The sequence below is a fragment of the Dunckerocampus dactyliophorus genome, chromosome 14 (genome assembly GCF_027744805.1).
Source record: "Dunckerocampus dactyliophorus isolate RoL2022-P2 chromosome 14, RoL_Ddac_1.1, whole genome shotgun sequence".
Taxonomy (NCBI): domain Eukaryota; kingdom Metazoa; phylum Chordata; class Actinopteri; order Syngnathiformes; family Syngnathidae; genus Dunckerocampus; species Dunckerocampus dactyliophorus.
The window spans coordinates 7632514-7652240 of record NC_072832.1 but is presented as its reverse complement, the minus strand read 5'-3'; the positions used below and the strand labels follow the sequence as shown (position 1 = coordinate 7652240).

Sequence of the window (19727 nt, the reverse complement as noted above, 5' to 3'; positions counted from 1 at the left end):
CCGCGATGTAATACTGTACTCTGTGTTCTTACTGGACACTTCATCAGGCACACCTGCATAATCTTATGTCATCTAATATAAGCAAAAATCAGTTCAACCAGTAAAAGAGGTGTTTCTAATATTGTCCGACTTACTGTATTTGTTCCATGAACAGCTCTCATAAATAAACCTCTCTGACAGATCAGAACAGAATTATTTGTAGTTACATTATTTTCTATGCTTTCCAGAGTCAGAGGTGAAGGGACTCACCTCCCTGAGGAAAGAACTGGGAGTAGATGTTCTTAAAATTCTCCTCGTTCACCACGCCGCTCGGACACTCCTGATATACAAAAAGCAATATATAACACACAATCGTGTTTTGTCTCATGAGTGTTTTTCTTAAGTGGACGTACATTCTTGAAGCCTCTGTAGAGAACTTGCAGCTCCTTTTTGGTGAACTTTGTTTGCTCTTGCAGCTTGTCCATGCTTTCGGGCCGATGGCACACAGTGGAGAGCTCAAAGTCATCTTCTAAGCTGTCTGCGGAAGAGACAGGAGGGACATGTTAGCATCACTACAAGCATGCTGCCATCACCTGCTTACTCTACGAGACTGCTATCATTTCAAAGAAACTGGCATTTCGTAAATGCTCCAATAAATGCCTCTATTTAATTAACCACTGAGACCTATAGTGGCCGCGTGTGTGGTCTATAAAAGCAAATAATCACCGGGGGCACTCATTCACGGCGGGTCCAGAGACATATGACTGGAAGCAACCGCCTAATGTAGTATGAACTCCACAAGATGGCAGTCGCTGCATTTGAAGAATCATGAGTGCTCAGCATCCAGCAGCCTTATCTACCTCTTCATGCGCTTTAAAATGCTGGTAGCGCTACTCATCTGTTGGTGTTAAACTCATGCGTGTTACACTTGCTCTCACTCGTCAATGCGATTAATGCTGGATGAGCAGTTTGCTCCCTAGCGCTGTTATAACATTTGTTCCGTTGCTACTTTGTTGTGCAATATACTTAACTCATTCAAGACCAAAGACGTTTTTATAAACCCGAACGCCCGATCCCAAAGACGTATTTACACGAGAGGCAAAAAGAGGTGATGACGCAACTGCACACAAATAGATGTCACTTTTACAACAGTTTTAAGCCATAAAAACGACCACAAGGTGGCAGAAGTGCATTTGACAAGAACTCAGCATGGATCAGTTGCCTGTAAAAACACACTCGACAGCAAGGAGGAAGTGGAAAAGCATGAAGGAGTGTAGCGTGCAGAAGGTTACGCGTGCACACACAGTTTAGTTCCAAATGTGAAAATTGAAAATAGTTCATGGTGTTATATTTGTCAATAAATTGTTATTTTGGCCCTGCGATTGGCTGGCGACCAGTCCAGGGTGTATCCCGTCTGTCGCCCGAAGCCAGCTGGGATAGGCTCCAGCATACCGCCGCGACCCTAATGAGGAGAAGCAGCATAGAAAATGGATGGATGGATGGAAATTGTTATTTTGATGTAAACAACCCCTTTTTTGTGTTGTTTATGTTGGTATAGTTGTTTAGATATTTGAGCGTTCACAAAAGCGAAATTTATGCTTGAAATGTTTCCTTTCACAAAAAGCTGCTTTTCTCCCTTTTCTTGTTCGGAACTGATATTTTCCTGAAACTTACCTACGTTGTACTGCTGATTACTAAAGAACGGAAAAAGGTAGAAACAAACTTTTTTTTTCTGATGGAAGACGAGAGTCTAGTCTTTCTTTTGGTAGGCTCCATGTGGATAAAGCCATAGAACACAATATTCTGTGTGCCTTGAAAACTCTGTCAAAATCGTCTGATGAATGGCTGGGATTGAATGAGTAAATAAATGACCGTATGGTCAATTTTCTTCATTTTAAGCATTACCGGAACTTACCTTCATGGACGCATTGATTTCACAGAGCAACAAACGCTACTTCAGTCAACAACGGCAACATAGCAACAGCGTTTGCGACCACTAATCACGGCAGACTTTGTGAGAGCCGATGCCGACTTCTACTTTTTACCTGACTTTAACTCCTTTAGCTTACGTTACCTCTCGGTAGTGACGAGAGGCGCTGTGAATGGGGCGCTGTAAGCGAGGCGCTGTGTCACTGCGCCAGAAAAGTGCTGTTTCAGTGTTAGCTCCTACACTGTAGTATGGTTAATATGCAGGTTATGTTGTGTAAATGGGACATTTTGCATTTTTGGATGTTTGTTTCAGAGGGCTTTATAGTCGAAATAGGTGGGTCCCATTATGTACATTGTTAGCTGCTTCATGCTAGCTGTTTTTCTGTCCAACGCACGGAAACGGGAAAGACAAGCGTGTTCATGTTCTACATAAGGACTGTGGATGTGATGAACAAAATAAAAATAAAAAAGTGCAGTTTTCCTGTAAGGTTAAAAAACCCCCCACAAAAATTAAATACTTTTCTTGAAAAAAGGAAGCCAATTTTCGAGAGTGGATTGAAGAAAATGATGATTTGATGTGATAAAAACAAAGTGCACACAATCAACAGCAGACATTTTCCCATTTTATTCTCGCACCAACTACCGTTTGACCTCCACAAGCTATTACTTTTATACCCCACTAAACCTGTCAATGTGCATAAACCTCTCTCTCTCTCTCTCTCTCTCTCTCTCTCTCTCTCTCTCTCATACACACATTTCAGTGTCCAAAATATCTAGAAATGTTTTGTCATCATAGACCGCCACAACGTATCCCACCAGGCATCCTGCAGACAATGTCTGTGTGCCATAAAAGAGAATTAAGTTCCGATAGCGCTTGCTTAAATAAAACCAAGCAAATTTATTTATGTAAGACTTTGAAAACATAGGCGTCTTTTCATCTTTGTGAAAATAATTATATGTACAATGTGCATCTCAGAGCACATTATTAAGGAACTGGAAAGTAGAGTAAAAATAAAAGCAAATTTTGCCACAAAATTAAGACATTTAACTTATATATCTGCATTCAGAGCACAACACTGGGTATGAGCACAATAGAATGCATACAAGTCAATAAAATAAATGTTTCTGATGCAAGCCTTTCAAAATATATATTTTTTCAGAATTAAAGTCCAACGTCAGATGCACCTTAAATCCTTTATTTGCTTTTGACTTCATGTTTGTAACCCACCAGTTATTAATCAAATGCCAGCAGGAGAAACAGTGGAACCTCGGTTAGCATACGCCCTTGTTAGCGTGTTTTCTTGGGTTTATGTCGAAAATATTTGCCGATAAGCTTGGTGCACGTCTTGTCGTGTGTTCAGAATGTACAGTATTTTTGGTACAAAACGTCCATCTTTGCAGCATGTTACTGTTAGCATGGAAACCGGATCCGGAAGGAATTGTCTCCCAGCTCCGTCACCTGTCTATGACATCATCAGCGGTTGACTGTATATCTTTGCAAACTAACACAGTTACACCCTGAGTCTCTACTTTTCTTATTGATCACGGCTGCAAAATAACCCAAAACGGAGCCAAAGACAGTTTCAAGTGCCAGCATTTTGATAAAGAAAGTCAGAAACACTTTTGAATTCAAGATATAAGGTAGCAAAACAGAAAGGTGGTGATCGTGTGCATCTGGCTGCCACATTGCCATCTTCGTCAACAATCACGTCTTCAATCACGGTAAGACATTTGTGAAAAGTAAGGTCAAAGTGATGTTCATTAATCCTTCTCAGTTATATGCATTTGTTTTCTGCATGTAAAACTATAACTGTAAAAGCATTCTAAAAAAAATATCAGTGTTAACGTTTTTGGGTGTCCAAAAAACAGATTAATTGGATTTGGATTTATTTCTTATGGGAAAAATGTATGTTTCAGTTTGAATCGGACCATCTAGAACGCATGAATGATGTTAACCACTAGGGGTATCACCAGGTTTCGCGAGATCAAAATGTGACGAGATTTCTTGTTCAGAAAAAAACTGTCTCGCAATAATAAATAAATTAATCACATGATAAATGAACTGGATCATTTTGCCAGCCTCTATAGATTGACATGTGCATGTGTGTCTGTTTTCGTCCCTCTCCTCCAAACAGGCAGGAAGAGGGTTCACTCTGCGGATTGGTTCAGCTCCTAGACGCTTCATCGAACAACTACTTGAGACGTTGTGAGACGGAGTGTGACCTCTTGTCAGTCAAACAGCAGCATTGTCTCTGTGAGGGGAGGCGGCGTGTACACACACAGCAAAAAAGTGGAGCCTCGTGAGGAGCAATGCAAGGTAATGTAGCAGAAACTACCGACAGCCAATACTCACTGAGACGTTAAATACAAACGAAACAGCGCAAAAAAGGTGTGCATTCACAGAGAGGGTAGTTTATCACCAAAGAAATGCTGCTCGTTAATACAATTGAAAAGCCAGCATTTCAAGAAATGCTGCAAACGTTTTAGAGACAGTACGAATTGCCTGTGAGAAAATACACGTCACAATTCCACAACTTTACAGTGGGTGAAACATGACATATAAAAGGAAATATTGCATTATTATGATATTTTATTATTATTTTATATCATAACATTAGTGGTTTAGTTGGTCTCAAAAAATGCTGACAATAATATTGTTTAGCGTCAGTTTGTTGGACAGTAAACAATTCAAAACGCACCTGCATTGTTTTGTGAATTTTAATATTTTTTATTGTATTTTTCATAAAATCAATTTTAAAATCTCATCTTGTCACGTTCTCGTGGACCCAATCTCATGCAACCTCTCGTCTCATGAGTTGGGTGACCACCAACATCTGAAGTACTGTTAAAACACATAACATTTTAACATGATTCAAATAAAACTAAGACCATTACTGTGTTAAAATGGAAAAAAAAGAAATATCATTTTTGGTCCATGTTGAAGTCTGGTCCAGTACTGTTCCAAAACCCAACATTTTAAAATGATCCAGATAAACTAAATAAAACTATGACCTGTGTTCTACCTGAAAACAAAGTCTCATTCCGTTACGCATCCAGTATATCTCCCAGGAGTTTGAGTGGTTTGTCGGGCCTATTCTGCCCCGAACGTGTCAGTATCTGTATGGTCTCAATTCTTCTGGGAGGAAGCACACACTAGGATAAACTAAAGATGTTCGTAGAGTGAATGAGGACTTGCTTTGACTGATTGAGGGGGCGGCCGAGGGCGTGCAGCATGGCAGCAGCTTGAGGAATCGCTGCTTTATGGTTTTTTTGCTTTGGATGGTGGAAGGATTGCCTGTAATCACCAACCACAGCACAGAGGTTAGACACAGCGTTTAAATGCATGCACAAACACACATATACACACACATCCACATGAGTACATGCATGCTAGACCACAATTCACACCATGCCATACACACATAACAACAGCCGACATGCTCCTGCTGACCCGGATAAGCAATGGGAGACCGACTCACTCAATAGAAACCACAACCACTCAATGGAAGACTTTAGAGTGACATCTAATTTGCCACACTTACTTACAACAGGTCCTAAAGTTGGCTGTAGAGATAGAAAAGTACACACGGACCCACAAATTGCTGTACTTGATTCTTAGTTTCCACGGTAACAACTGATGCAAGGCATCTGGACCAAATGTCTCAGAAGGGGTTATTTCTGTCATGCCCCCCAGTCGGGCACAGAATGTTTTTCCACGACCCCCCCTGATTTGAAATACCATTGAGAACCTCTGCCTCTCACACACACCCTGACACTCCATCAGGCCCCCCCGCCAGGTGGGTGCACCCCATTATTTGAGAAGCACTGGGTTAAAGAATATATAGCTACTGTATGTGTTTACATCCTCAAATACTGACGCCGGGTATGTCAACTTGAACACAAATCTTTCCCCATCTTTTTTCCTCCTTATGAAAAGGCAATGCTACTAGCTAGAATTAGCCAATTTCACACATACATCCTGCAAAATTGGCACATTGGGGCTAAAATTGGCAGTTATTGCCTGCGCCTTTTACACAGAACTCAGGGTATCACACACAGACAGCCTCACGCCTCGGTTAAGGCCTCAGAAGCTGTGTTTGTGTTGGTGCCTTTTATACAGAACTCAGCAAAACAGGATATTGCCATAACAGTGTGCCTTTCACACAGCACCACATTATCCCACAATCAGATAATTGGATGTGATGCTTTTACACAACAGCGTGGAAGACAGTGAGTGTTCTTCCACACAAGCGGCATGGAAAATTCTCTGGAAAATTGCCCATTTAACTTTGACCCCCACATTTCCGTGTGGGTGCCTTTTATACAGAACAGTGAATTAGAAAAAAGGCAGTGTGAAAGGTACTTTTATTACAAGCCAGGTTTCCCACCAAGGTACAGTTCAGTTCATGTCGTCATTGGTTACACCACTGCTGCAGGGTCCGCAAGTAGCTCATAAAACTAGACGTAAAAGACAGGAATTTTATACGTTGGGCTCACCGAGCCATCGAAATTGGGTTTATCAATCAAACATAATAACATAACAAGATGCACATCAGCATGGTCTTACAGCTGTGCAACAATGGCAAACTTAAAAAGACATATTACAGTGCAGCTTCCATCTTTATCACGGTAAAAATTGACGGTTCTTTACAAATTTAGAGTGCTAAATCTTGTCTTACAATTGTAACTTTGCAATAGAGCTTCTGGTGGGTTGAGGCAAGAGTCTACTACAGTGGTAAGTGACAAACAGCCTCTAACTTCACTGCATTACTGTGAGTAACTGATAAAAGACAGACTGCTAATGCGAGGCAGCTACACATCCCCATCAGCACTTTCACAAGCTTCTGTGCAAATTAAGTTCTTCTCTCTAATGAATGCCTCCGTCAAATAAACGCCACGTATCCTCTGCAGTTGAGTACATAAACATGCCATATGCATGCATGGACATATGCTAGTTACTGTCATTGATTTATCTCCACAATAAATTCTAAGGCAGAACAAGGTAATCTATAGCAGGGAAGATGTTGCAGTAGGTCTTGTTCAAAACAAGCATATTTAATGCAAATTCAGTTTCTACCCTGCACTGTGCATCCCTCAGTGCCTCTGTGCCATGCACACCGCACACAATTTACTGCAGGGCTGTCAAGGCCACACCCCTTGCATGCACGGCGTATCTCTCCAGAACATGAACTGCTCCCTTCTTACAATTCTGAGTAATGAGGACACGCTACTGCATTTAAACACACAGACTACCAGTCAAGTAAGCTTTTATGATAACAAAGGGGTAAGGATTGCCTGGCAACAAATAAATCAAACCATAAAACATACCAAAAATAAAAACAAATGAAGATTTAGTGGAGGATGTTGATGAAATGCAAGAGGAAGCCTGCTTTAGTACCATTTGCAAATCTAACAAAATATACCAAAAAAATATTTATTTCATTCCTATGGAAAGTGTCTATCTTTGAATAATATCCAAATGACAGATATTATTTAGGGTACCCAACAGAGTACGCAACAACAATGAGTTTTTTTTTTTTTTTTTACCAAAGTCTTGTCAAAATCAATCATGGTTTTTCTAAAATATATTCATTGATAAATTATCCTGTTTTGTGGTTGAATACGGCCAATTATTAATAACAAAAAATCCATATTTTCTCACACTTTGATCCCTGTGGCAGTGACATGGCTACTACGTGGTCGCATTCTGGTCTTGTAACATCGTGTGCTTCGGCGGAGTCATATTTGCGCTTTGTGCGCATGCCCTCATCATGGAGAACTCATGGAGAGGTGCATGTGATGCGGCTTTGAGGTTGAAGGCAATCGATATAGCAGCTTTTGCTGCCGGTGGATCTTGGCAGTGTGGAGCGGTGTCGTGAGGCTCACTGTTGCTGCAGGCGGGTTTCGGGGGGCTGGAGTGATGCATGCTAGGGAAGACAGCACAGGCTCGGGGGCTGGCGCTTGGCGCGGAAACAAAAAATTGAGATACTGGCTGGGTGTGTGGTGAGGGAATTGTGGAGCTGTTTGGTTCCGAAAGTAAAGAAGACAACTTTGGTGGTTTTAGTTCCCAGGAGGAGGACGAGGACAGCGATGAATTAATTTGCTGGTACGCTACCGTTTACCTAGCCATGTTACACACACTATTTGGCACTGCTGGTAAAAAAAAGCTTATATTTAATTCAAAGTTTAAAAAATATTTCTGGGTAACATCTTTCTGTGTTCTAAATATCCCATGTTACGATGTGGACACCTGCGTCTTGGCTATGTACAAATCTTTTGTTGTCTTTAAATTTAGTGGGTGCGGCTTATATACTGGTGTGCTCTATAGTACAGAAATTACGGTAAGGACTTTCAAGCATAAAAATGTCTAAATTAACTAAAATACAAATCTAATGCATCCAGAAGATGCATTCAAAGATGTTGTGAATGATGTAGTATTCTAAACTGGTCACTGTACTGGTCACTGGACAAAAACACCACACTTGTTCGCCGGAACAACAGGCTTTTATTGCAGGTTTGAATTATCTCACAACAGGCACAATAATCCCAAATAAAAATCCCTAATAAAACCACAGGCTACAGTGAAGCCGTAGCCCATGCCATGCTAAAACTCAACTCTGTACCCCTGACTTCACATCCTGTACGGCCACCACTCAGCCACATTTATAGCAACACACACAAGCATGAGTCTTATTTATGTTTTATTTACTCTTATTATGTTCACTATATTGGGCAATAGGAGTGTAAAGCTGTCTATAGGGGTGTTAGTTCATGTCTAGGAGGCTCTAAAAATGTTAAAAACCGTATTTAGAAAGAAATTCACTTATTTATTAACCACGATAAACAAGGGATTGATGTATTTTGCCATAATTTTAGGAAATTGTATATAAGATATACAACAGAGTTGGGTGGTACTCACTGATCTAAAAAAAAAGACTGGATCGAGCAACCTATTGTTTTCACGCGCCAAAATTTGAAGCCAGATTTTTTTCGATCGCCGCCATCTTGGTGAGACCACCTTACGCGCCACAGCTTTGTGATTGTGCTGGTATACGAACGCAGAATTAGTGAAAAATCATCAAAAACATCAGGAGTGCCAGTGAAGGAAGCGAGGATGAGGAAACACAACTTAAAAAGCACTTCCCAAGAACCTTCCACTCGTAAGTACTTTTACTTGGCACCTTTTTTTGACCTGATATATGTGCCACTACTTGAACGGCTTTGCTTTGAAAAGTTCTCGAAATGTAACCAAAAGTTAAAGTATGAACTTTGATGGGTGGTTTTGCAAGAATTTTCTAGTTACACATTCCTGTAACAACTAGGCCTTTTTTTGGTGCCTAGCCTAGCAATCAATGATAAAATTATTTCTATGCAGTTTTTTACAGTAGGCTTTGAGTATTTGCACTTATCTAATGTCTTTTTGTACCAAAAAACAGCTTTTTTAAAAGCTACCACAACTACCAAGTTACATTAATTCTGATACCACACATGATTCACGCAAAGGTAGAAGACATGTGACAAAATTTCTGCTTTCTTCCTGCCTTAACCTTATCCTGAGATAAAAAAAAATAATGGTTTACCGTAGGAAAATAATTAGACAAAGATAGACTTTAAATTCCGTACAAAAAACAATGTTTGCAGGCTGCCACACAGCCAATTTTTCGTTCGTCTCGAAGCTAAAATACATCTTACTAGCTTGATAAATGACACAAAAGCGTATAAATCTGAGTAGTTATAACCTTTAGCAGTTGATTTTGGTGGCTATACGATCAATCGAAGTTTTACCAGTGTGTTGCCATACTGTTGTCTCACAGCAAAGTGGTCTCACCAAGATGGCCGCCGCAAATTTCCATTGGCTTCAAAAATAAAACAATAGAAGCTCGATCCAGTCTTTTTTTTTAGATCAGTGGGTGGTACTATTTTAAGATTGAATTAAATGACATTGAATTAAGATAAAAAGAAATGCTATTTCGTATAAACCCCCCAGCTTCCCCAATGACTTTTTTACATAATCTTACTAAAGTCTTGTGAGAACATATTCCATCTGTTCACCACCAACAAACTCTCTGTCACATCTTGATTCATGATGACAGCATCCACAGAGCACAATGAGTGGCTTAATTAAATCCATCAACACAATGCAGCATTCATTATATGTCCACATATTTCACATATCACTGACTCAGATTACATGAATCATTACACCTTTCTATTTGTCCAAGTAGGCTTGTCTTTAGGAGGGAACCAGATGTATTGCGAAGAATGCCACTGTGTCTCCTGCCTCTAGACACAATAAAATCATAATAATTTGTTCAGAAATAGTCAATTCATTTTCTTCCTGTCTTTCTTCCTCTCATCTTTTTCCTGGTTTCTCTCGGATTATTTTGCCTCCGGGGGAATCATGAAATGAACTGCATGTTGTAATTGTAAATGTGCTCTGGCACAAGTCAGCGTGTCTCCAGGAAAGTGAGGGATCTCTGAGGGGTTAACCTGATTTCAATAAACATATGCATACAAACATATCCCTTTAGGAGCCCTGCGCGGTGGTGCCCTGTGTAATCAAAGAAACCAGGCTGCTGCTGTCATTTCTCTTGTTCAACTGCTTTAAGACATTCACTCAACTGAGCCTAAAAGAAAATAACAATAAAAAGCTTTATTTATTGTGCTCCATTCATGCATTTTTACAGTGGGATATGCTTTCAAGCTCTCTGTATGTGACTTTCACTACGTTCCTGCATGTTCCTATTCAATTAGACGCAGGGATGCTCTGCACTGACCCAAATGTAAGACAACCCTGAATATAAAACCACCACCCAACACCTTCTGCTTGACAGTTTTTTGATGACTCTGTTTTTAAAATTAGCATCATAACTCCTCCTCTGTTCTTTGTTAACTTGCTAACAACCTGTCAGACACTTTTTTCCAAGCAGGAAGAAAAGCTACAACTCGCTTGTGGAGAAGTCCTTTCACGTTGGATACAGTGGAATCTCATTGTCCCCCAGCTTCGTCACCCGTCTGTGACATCATCAGCGGTTGACTCTGTAGTTCTCTGCTAACTGACACGGTTACGCCACAAGTCTTTGCTTTACTTATTGATCAAACAAAGCTGCAATTGCCAGCATTTTGATAAAAAATGAGAAAAACACGATTGAATTCAAGAAATAACTCATAGCGCAACACGAAGGTGGTGTCCGTGTGGATCAAGTCTTCATGCAAGGTAAACGTGACTTGTTAATTTAATTCACTTTAATTCATCTTTTATATGCATTAATATGCTTTTCGAATTGTTTTCTGCATGTACAACTATAATTATAAAACTATGAAAAGATGTTCTGTGTTAACATTGTTGGATGTCCGGAACAGATTCATTGGATTTTGTTTATTTCTTATGGGAAAAATTGGTTTGGTTAAAGTACGTTTTGGTTTGAGTCGGACCTTCTGGAAGGGATTAATGATTTTAACTTTTTTAGACATTTTTCCTGGGGAACAAATACCGTCTTACAATCAGGTCATACTTTAATTTTGAACACATTTACAAATATTTCATAAAAACTGTTCTCATGTTGTTATTACAGGGTTTTGTGTGTAGAATGTTAAGGGAGAAATATACTTATTGTATTTTGAAATAAGGCTGCAACATAACAAAATGAAGGAAAAGAGCATTTCTCAGATGCACTGTATGTTAATACCTCATTGGTATGTTGAATTGAATCAACAAAAGGCGTGGATGATCACACATGAATCCCTGCAGGAAATGTTCCTGATCATTTCATTTACATGACCAGGGTAAATGACACTCCTTATTCACAATGCCCCGTGGAGATTGTGCAATTAGTCTAACAGTATGCCCTTGCGTGTTGACAGGCCATCATAATTTCAGGAAATAACACAAATCAGTTCTATTTTTGTCTTCTTGGCAACACATTTCTTCCATCTTCATTTTTGAAGGAGGCTCTTGATTCATAAACCCGAGAGATCTGAGGAGCTTCTCAAGGCAAAGACAATGCAGCCAGCATGTTGATACAGCACACTGCTGAAGATTAAGACGGGATGAGCTGCTTCAAACAGTGAATGTGTCTCTTCTTAAACCGTGCTCAGACTCCTTCGTCACTCGTACTACTAATTCTGCACCTCCGAACCACAAAATGTAAGAAACACTGTATCGGACTGTCGTGGCAAAGAGTAAGCTGAGCTATGAATACAGGTGACTGTAATGTGTCCTCTGCTCCTCCACATGGAGAGGAGCCAGTTGAGGTGGCTCGGGCATCTATTTCGGCGACTCCCTGGGGAGGTGTTCAAGGCCTCGGGACAGACCTAGGACATGCTGGAGGGACTATGTCTCACAGCTGGTCTGGGAACACCTGTGTGCTCTATGGACCTGGAGAAGGTGGAGAGAGACAGGGAAGGACATCCCTGCTGCTACCACCTTGACCCAGATAAGCAGAAGAGAAGAAATGGATGGACATCTAAAAATCAATCAGGGGATGGAACAAAAAGAAAAATGTTGTTGTTTTGGGAAGACCATTTTCTGTTCCAGCTTGGCTTGGAGGACTTTGGTGGGGAAGACCTTGAGATGAACTACCTCAGTGACCTCACAGATGTTTTTCAGAATGATTAATGGATAAATATTTCCACAGACACACTTCAGTATCTTGCAGAACATCTTTCCAGGGGAGTGGAATCTGTTACAACTGCAAAAGGGGGTGACAACCTCCATTTATTCATTCCCATTCTGACTTACTGGTGTCATGATACAATAGCCAGGACTCCCAATGCTATTGTCTATAAGTGTATAATGCTTGTAAGTAGTTTGTCTGCATTATTTAATTTAAAGATAGCTTGAACTCCGCACCAGCTTTATCGACCTTTGCATGCGATTTACAATGTAAAATTAAAACATTTAAAATGTTGGTGCGCTAATCAGCTGTTGGACCTCACCAGGGCTATTATTCAAGATTCAAAAGTCTTTCAAAGACACACAGAACATCAAAATTACGTTTTAAAATTATGTATTAATGCGGGCTGAGCAGTTTGCTTCTTCCATTACAACATTGGTTCTGTTGCTGCTCTGTTGTGCAATATACTTGCTAATAAATGAGCATTTGGTCAACGATCGCTATGTTTTGCTTTCCAATTTCATGCCAAAGCATGGCGAATCACTATTAAAGAAACATTGGATTCAGTGATGTGTGATGTGTGTGCCTCCCAGGTATGTTCTTTATGCGATTGTGTAGCTGAATAACTTGCCTTTCCAGATTAAATGTCTTTTCTTGATCTTGAATTTTGTGAAATACGTTTATAATAAATTCAACTTATAGTCCAGTGTGACTGATGTTTTTTTTCCCCTCTTCATGACACAATTTTGACTGATAGAATTTATACTTCGGTGCAACTTATAGTCTTGAAAATATGGCGGATATACTGTAGCTACTAATAAAGTAGCCAGAAGAAAGTCTTTTCAAAGAAATGTCAGAATAACAATGATGGAATAATTTTATCACTGAAAGTGCTAAAAGTGAAATCTGGGAATCCACAAGGTTCTGTATTGGGTCCATTGCTACTCACATTCAAACCAATGTTATCATAAACTTTTATATTCATTCATTCATTCTTTCTTTTTCTATGCCGCCTATCCTCACTAGGGTCGCAGGGGGATGCTGGAGCCTATCCCAGCTGACATCGGGCAAGAGGCAGGGTACACCCTGGACTGGTCGCCAGAAAATCGCTGGGCACATATAGACAAACAACCATTCACACTCACATTCATACCTATGGACAATTTTCTTTTAAACTGCAGAACAAAATTCCCCTGATCCAAACTTAGAATCATTTTGTATTCCCAAAACTTATACTTTTCATGTACATGACATACATATGTAATGGACGGCAGCTGTGCGAAAATAAATTGGGAAATTTCACTCCCTGACACCTTACCCTACCTACTCACCGGGCCGGCTCGACACTGGGGCAAGGGGTGGCAACGCCCCCCCTAAATAAAAGGGTTCAACCCTCCAAATCAAAATTTTAGAAGTGAATACTCCACCAGAAAAAGCACAAGACAGCTCCCCTCATCTCCGTGTGTACGTGTATTCACAGCACCGATCACCCCCTCCCCTCCCATCCCCTCAGTAAACAGCCAATCACATTAGTATGCAAATGAGCCAAGACTCAGCGCTGTGGTGTCAGGTTTCAAGACAGAGCAAACTTTGAGGAAACAGAGAATGCCACCTGTTAGACAATAAATAACTCAAATTTAATTTAATTTTAATTAAAATTTTCAAGGATTGCCACCTTATTGTGGTCAAGGGGTTTTATGTGCCTCAGTGACCCTCAGAGCCATACCAGCAGGTGCTGAGTCTTCAGGTGGGACACCCAAGGTGGACAGGTCTCAGGGTAGAGGCCTGACAAAGTGCAATCCACTTCTCCACTTCTCAACCCATGCCGTGAACAAAACACTTAATCACACTACAATAAGGTACACAAAAATACAGTAGTTACTGAGGAACTAATGAAAAACTAATGAAGAACTAATGAGTAGAGTAGTTACTGAGGAACCAAGGCACATACATTTAGAGTAGTTACTGAGGAACTAATTACGAACTAATGAGGAACTAATGAGTAGTGGTTAGGGTTAGGTAAGTTAGTAATTTTGTGTACCTTATTGTAAAGTGTTACCAAAAAAAGAAAAAAGTGCGGGTGCATGATGTGTATGCATGATGCCCCCTTCACATTTCTGACTCCCCCCAAAGCACCGGCCCTGCTACCCACCTCATTCTACCCACCTCATACCCTGGTTTGAGCCTGAATGGAGCGCGTGGTTGGCTAGAACAGGCGAGTTACACACATACACTACTCTACAGTACACTACTCAAAAAAAGTTAGGGATATTCAAATTCCAGGTGAAAGATAAATTCCAAATAAAGCTAAAATGCACTGTATATTCGTTGGTGAACTTAATTTGACCTTCTCTAAACTTTTGACTGCACGTGTCCACTGTTCAATGTGTACAACTTGTTGTTCTCTAACAATGAGCTGAAAGGCAAAATTCACAAAGCTGTGTGATCCATGAATGACCTGTTTCAATTATGCTTAAATAAAGATGCTGTTCACATCTGCATCTTGAGAGCAAGAAAACACCTAACAATTGATCAACAGTACCTCACCAGTGCAAGGCTTCAAACGGGATGCTGTCAGAGGGAAGTGACCACTGAGCATAGAGTGTCACAGCAGGTTGCAGAGAGTCACAGAAAGGCATACTGTATTTGTTTAAAGTCGCCCTCCAGCTCCTTGTTAGAGAACAGCAAGTAGTGCAAAAAGTACTTAATTCAACATTTGGACATGAGCATTTAAACGTTTAGAGAAGGTCAAATTAAGTTTACCTGGAAAGGTTATAGTGCATTTTAGCTTCATCCTTACGTTTCACACGGAAGCTCAATGTCCCTAACTTTTTGTGAGTAGTATATATGTCTTTTTGCAAAGATTATAGTACTCAGTTTACTTGTTTTAACCAACAAAGTGGTGTAGACCTGCACTGCATCAGACAGGTGTTCCTAATAATCTGCTCCTCTCATACAGCTAAATCGAGTAGCCAGGGTAGAGTGTGTACGTGCAGTTAATGAAGTATCCAACTTATTGTTATTTTTCCTCCTCAAACCTCATTGTAACTTCTCTTCTCTTACCATTAGTCTTACCTGCCGTGGTAAGGTCGATAAGCCCCAAAAAGTGCATCAATTTGAGGGAGCTGCACACCACCAAGAGGATGCCCACAGTCTGCAGACCCTCCACCTCCCACTTTTCTCGGAAGAACAGTTGCATCCTTTTCCCTGATCCTCCTCTCTCTCTGATTCTGCAAGTCAACAATCTTGCACCACCGCCCCACCAGTCACAGACGTCTTCAACTCTTCAGTCTCCCTCCATGTGTCGTATCTCTCCAGCCATCCTGAGACTACACAGCATCCTCATCACAGAGGCTGGATTGTTATTCCGTGCGTTCCCTCATCGAGAATGTGAGCAGGACTGTCTTCTCGCCGCTCTGCCCCCACAGCTGCCACCTCAGAGGCTGTCAGAGGTTGTTTAAGTTCCAGGTGAAGTTCAGACAATTCACGGTGTGTGTGTCCTGGAAGGATGGTGGCAGTTGTTTGCTCAGATACTGACTCTCAAACTGCCTTCACTCGTTTGTCTGTCCTCCGCCTCTTCCTCACCTCACCTCTTCGACTCTCCCCCCGCTGTGTCTCTCCCCACGCTTAATTGGGCCAGTGAGTGAAAGAATGATGGACGTGGGGGAGGAGCAGAGGAGGGCTACTACACAAGCTAGATTGGGGGAAGGAGGGGAGGAGGGTAATGAATTGAGACGAGACAAGGAGAGGAGAAGCGTGAGGAGAAAATCACAGCAACAGAGGGACACGTCCAAATAACAAATGAAGAATCTAGAAGCGAGAGCGTGTGTGTTGGGAGGACAAATTTAGAAGAAGTACAAAAAAAAAACCCAGACGTGGCGGCATCGGAAAAGTCGGTTACATTGGACAAAGTCACAGATGTGTCCGCTGTCTCTCCCCGAGCGTAAAATCAACACACATGCACAAGCAAGCACACAGCCTGGAGGTACAATCTGGCTACAATCACGTGTTGCATTTGTAATTACTGCATGTGCAATGGGAATGTGGGAATGATATAATCGCATCTGTCACACGGACACGTCCTATTCTCAAACTTTTCACATTCATTCCAAAACTGGCTTTCACAGTAGGTAGGTAGAGCTAATCACACAGCACATCCACTGGCGGACAGAGAATCATCACTTCAGTGTGGCAATGAGAAGAAAGCTCATTTGATTTAAGGGCTGTTGGTAGTGTAATGGTTCACATAGCTGACCTTGGTGTAAACGGCGTACGATCAATTCTCACTCAATGCCTATTTGCAATGGTAGATTACAAAAGTCAGATGGGACCGCCCTCAGCTCCTGTGATGACCTGGTATACTGTCAATGGTCTAATTATAGCTGGGATGTTTATTTAACAAAAGTACATAGACAACGAGGTGTTAACCAGGCGACAATCGGAGTGAGGCTGTTATTTCTGAAATGTGAAAACTCCTTACATTATATACAGTCATTTGTTAATTATATTGCACAACACAGAAGCAGAAGAACCAATGTTGTAATAGCAAGAAGGAGCAAACTGCTCAGCCTGCATTAATCCGACTGAGTTCATTGTAAACAACAGAATGGCTAGTGTAACATGCGTGACTTTCACACCAACAGTTGAGTAGCGCAACCAACATTTTAAAGTGCATGCAGGGGTAGATAAAGCTGCTGGATACTGACCACTTATTATACTTAAAATTCAGCTATTGCCATCTTGTGGAATTTATGTAAATGTACATCAGGAATTTGCCTGGATGCACTGTTTGGACCCAGCGCTAATAAGAGACTCTGGCGATTTGCTGTGGAGATCATATACCTGTACCTGTCAACTGTAGGAGACTCTGTTGTGGTTAATTTAAAAATCTGTGAACGTGAGTGTGACTAGGTGTTTGTCTATATCTGCCCTGTGATTGACAGGTGATCAGTCCAGGGTGTATTGCGCCTCTTGCCCTAAATCAGCTGGGACAGACTCCAGCTTCCCCATGACCCTGAACAGTACAGAAAATGGATGGATGAATCTGAAAAACTCCACGTAAAGAGCCGCTGAGGTTGCGAGATTGATCCATTCTTCAATAAGAGATGGACATAAAAAAAAATGTGGGAAGTGAATCCGCTTGGCTTCTTCATTAATGTTCAATAATGCCGGAGGTCAGGAAGTGGAGGACTGACAGGAAACAGTGACTAGATACGGTATGTACAGTACTTTCTGTATGAATCCTGTTCACTGCATTATAAAGCAGGCAGGATGTAACGAGGAGAAGTAGGTGTGGTAAAGGACACGCTGGAGGGTAAAGACAGGTCTAAAGGAGGGTTTGACTTGTCTGTTGGAAGATTTATGGGTCTTTGAGTCAAAATGAGACCATGAAGCTATTGCAATAAGGCCTACACCTGAACAAGCAGCTCTGAGACTTATCAAGCTTCAAGTAATCAGTGGCAGAACGTTGGGACCCAAAATGCTATGATTTTGCGGTCAACGCCATAAAATAGAGCCCTGCACAGTCGCCCACGGTTGTCAGTCACTGTCGTTGAAAGATTTCCCAAGGCCCTGTTTTGAATGTCCTTGAAAGATGTGACATGATGATACGAGGTCTTGATTGTGTCTATTGTCAAAGGCAAAGAGAAGTTGATTGATGAAACCCTGCATCCACTGACCTACAGCATATTTTGCATACACCTACGACAACATTTAATGAAACAGGCCGCATAGCTTCCCGGAATACAATGACATATTCAGGCCAGTACATTCACAGACATACTTTGTAGTCGCAGAGTTCAATCGTCAATGAAAGAGTAGCGAGACACAGTTTCTCTTGGAGAGCAGGAGAATATTTGTCATACATGGAGACTGAGATGGAAGATCAATATATTGCAAATAAACAAAAGCTTCTTGTGACTCCATTTATTTTCACTGAAATTGCTTCGAAATGAAACCTTTTGTTATTCCACAAACATTGTGTTTTAGTGAGCTTTAAAATAGGAATGGCCATTTATCATTGATTACTTCATTGATTTTTATTTGTATTTTTTTCATGGATGGGAGTATGGCTTTCTTCGACTAAGGATTTTCATAGTCAAATCTGACTCGTTAGATTTTGTCCATAGTCGACTAATAGACAACTGTTATTTTATTTTATTTTATTTTTTTAAGAGCAGAGCTAAATGCGATCCCGACAAACAGGATAGAGTTTTGCTTCTTCCAACTCCTTTCTGGACATGTGGAATCGTGAATTGTAACACGAAGCATTCAATGTAAACTGCATGCATGTTTGAAATATATGAAACCATAATCGTAACCAAATAAACACATCTCATTTGTGACTTTTTCCACCTCAAAGAAGCAGGCTAAAACACTCAGATAAAGAAATAAGCATGGTAGGTGTGCAACAACAGTACCTTAATATTAGGGATGCGACGGATAATTCATTTTTGCAGAGTACGAGCATGAAACAAGTACAGCTTGTCATTATCCGTAATCGTGATGAAGGGAAATCCTCATTGGGTTACTACTTATGTATTCACTCTTCATGTGAATCTGTGATTGGCCAGTCACACACAGCGACCGCCCCTCCCTAGACAAACTCCCTACAGCCAGAGAGAGGTGTACGTGGTGCATTTGACAAGTTGAAAACGGCTCGCGTCGCGTTGGTCACTGCCTCCACTGCTGACTGCTGACTCAAGTTGTATTTCACTTTCTGGAGTCATGTTTAACCTTTTGAAAATACTTCCACACTTTGGATGTTTTTCAGCAGCCATTATGAGCCAATATGTCTGTAGATGTTGATTGTCTTGTTAGCATTCAAATCTAGCGCTCCTTTGGATTGTACCACTTGAAGCGGGTGATTTTTATTAATGCGTAGTAAGTATAGGTCTTCTGTTAAACACACGTCATTTTTTATTCTTTATTAACACAAATTAGGCTGTTTTTGAATCATAATAGGCTATTTATAACATAAACGAACCAATTCAAAACAAACCAAAATTTGTGCTCAGCTGCAGCTGGGGCCACCCCGCATGTAGTCAGAATGGTACAAACTTGATCACATGACATTTTTATATGATTCGACGGCGAGACTGATTGTCGAATCAGACTCCTCCGAAGCAACTTGTCAACTAGTCCAAGACACCCCTAGATGGGAGTACTCATTCTGAATATTTTTGTCTTCTTTAGAGAGCAAAC

At 40.8% G+C, this 19727-nt stretch overlaps 1 protein-coding gene and 1 long non-coding RNA gene across 10 annotated transcripts in view; one reads left to right on the top strand and one right to left on the bottom strand.

Annotated features, from left to right (window-relative positions):
• LOC129194443 (Kv channel-interacting protein 2-like) overlaps positions 1-19727 on the bottom strand; it is a 128878-nt gene that overhangs the window by 9575 nt on the left and 99576 nt on the right. For 3 of the 9 annotated variants that reach the window (XR_008573762.1, XM_054799711.1, XM_054799713.1), the window contains exons 2-4: positions 5101-5203; positions 393-513; positions 250-319 (exon numbers count right to left, since the gene is read on the bottom strand). Coding sequence is in view for 8 of the 9 variants with exons in the window: in XM_054799711.1 (XP_054655686.1) it covers positions 250-319; positions 393-513; positions 5101-5203 (294 nt within the window). In the remaining variant the exon portion in view is untranslated. Of the gene's footprint in view, positions 1-249; positions 320-392; positions 518-5100; positions 5204-15587; positions 18386-19727 lie in introns of those variants that run through there. The other 6 variants (XM_054799718.1, XM_054799719.1, XM_054799715.1 and 3 more) reach the window with 4 other exon arrangements.
• Positions 6492-13196, top strand: LOC129194446 (uncharacterized). Its single transcript, XR_008573764.1, has 3 exons — positions 6492-11125; positions 11857-12055; positions 12151-13196. It is a non-coding gene; the product is annotated as an uncharacterized LOC129194446 (long non-coding RNA).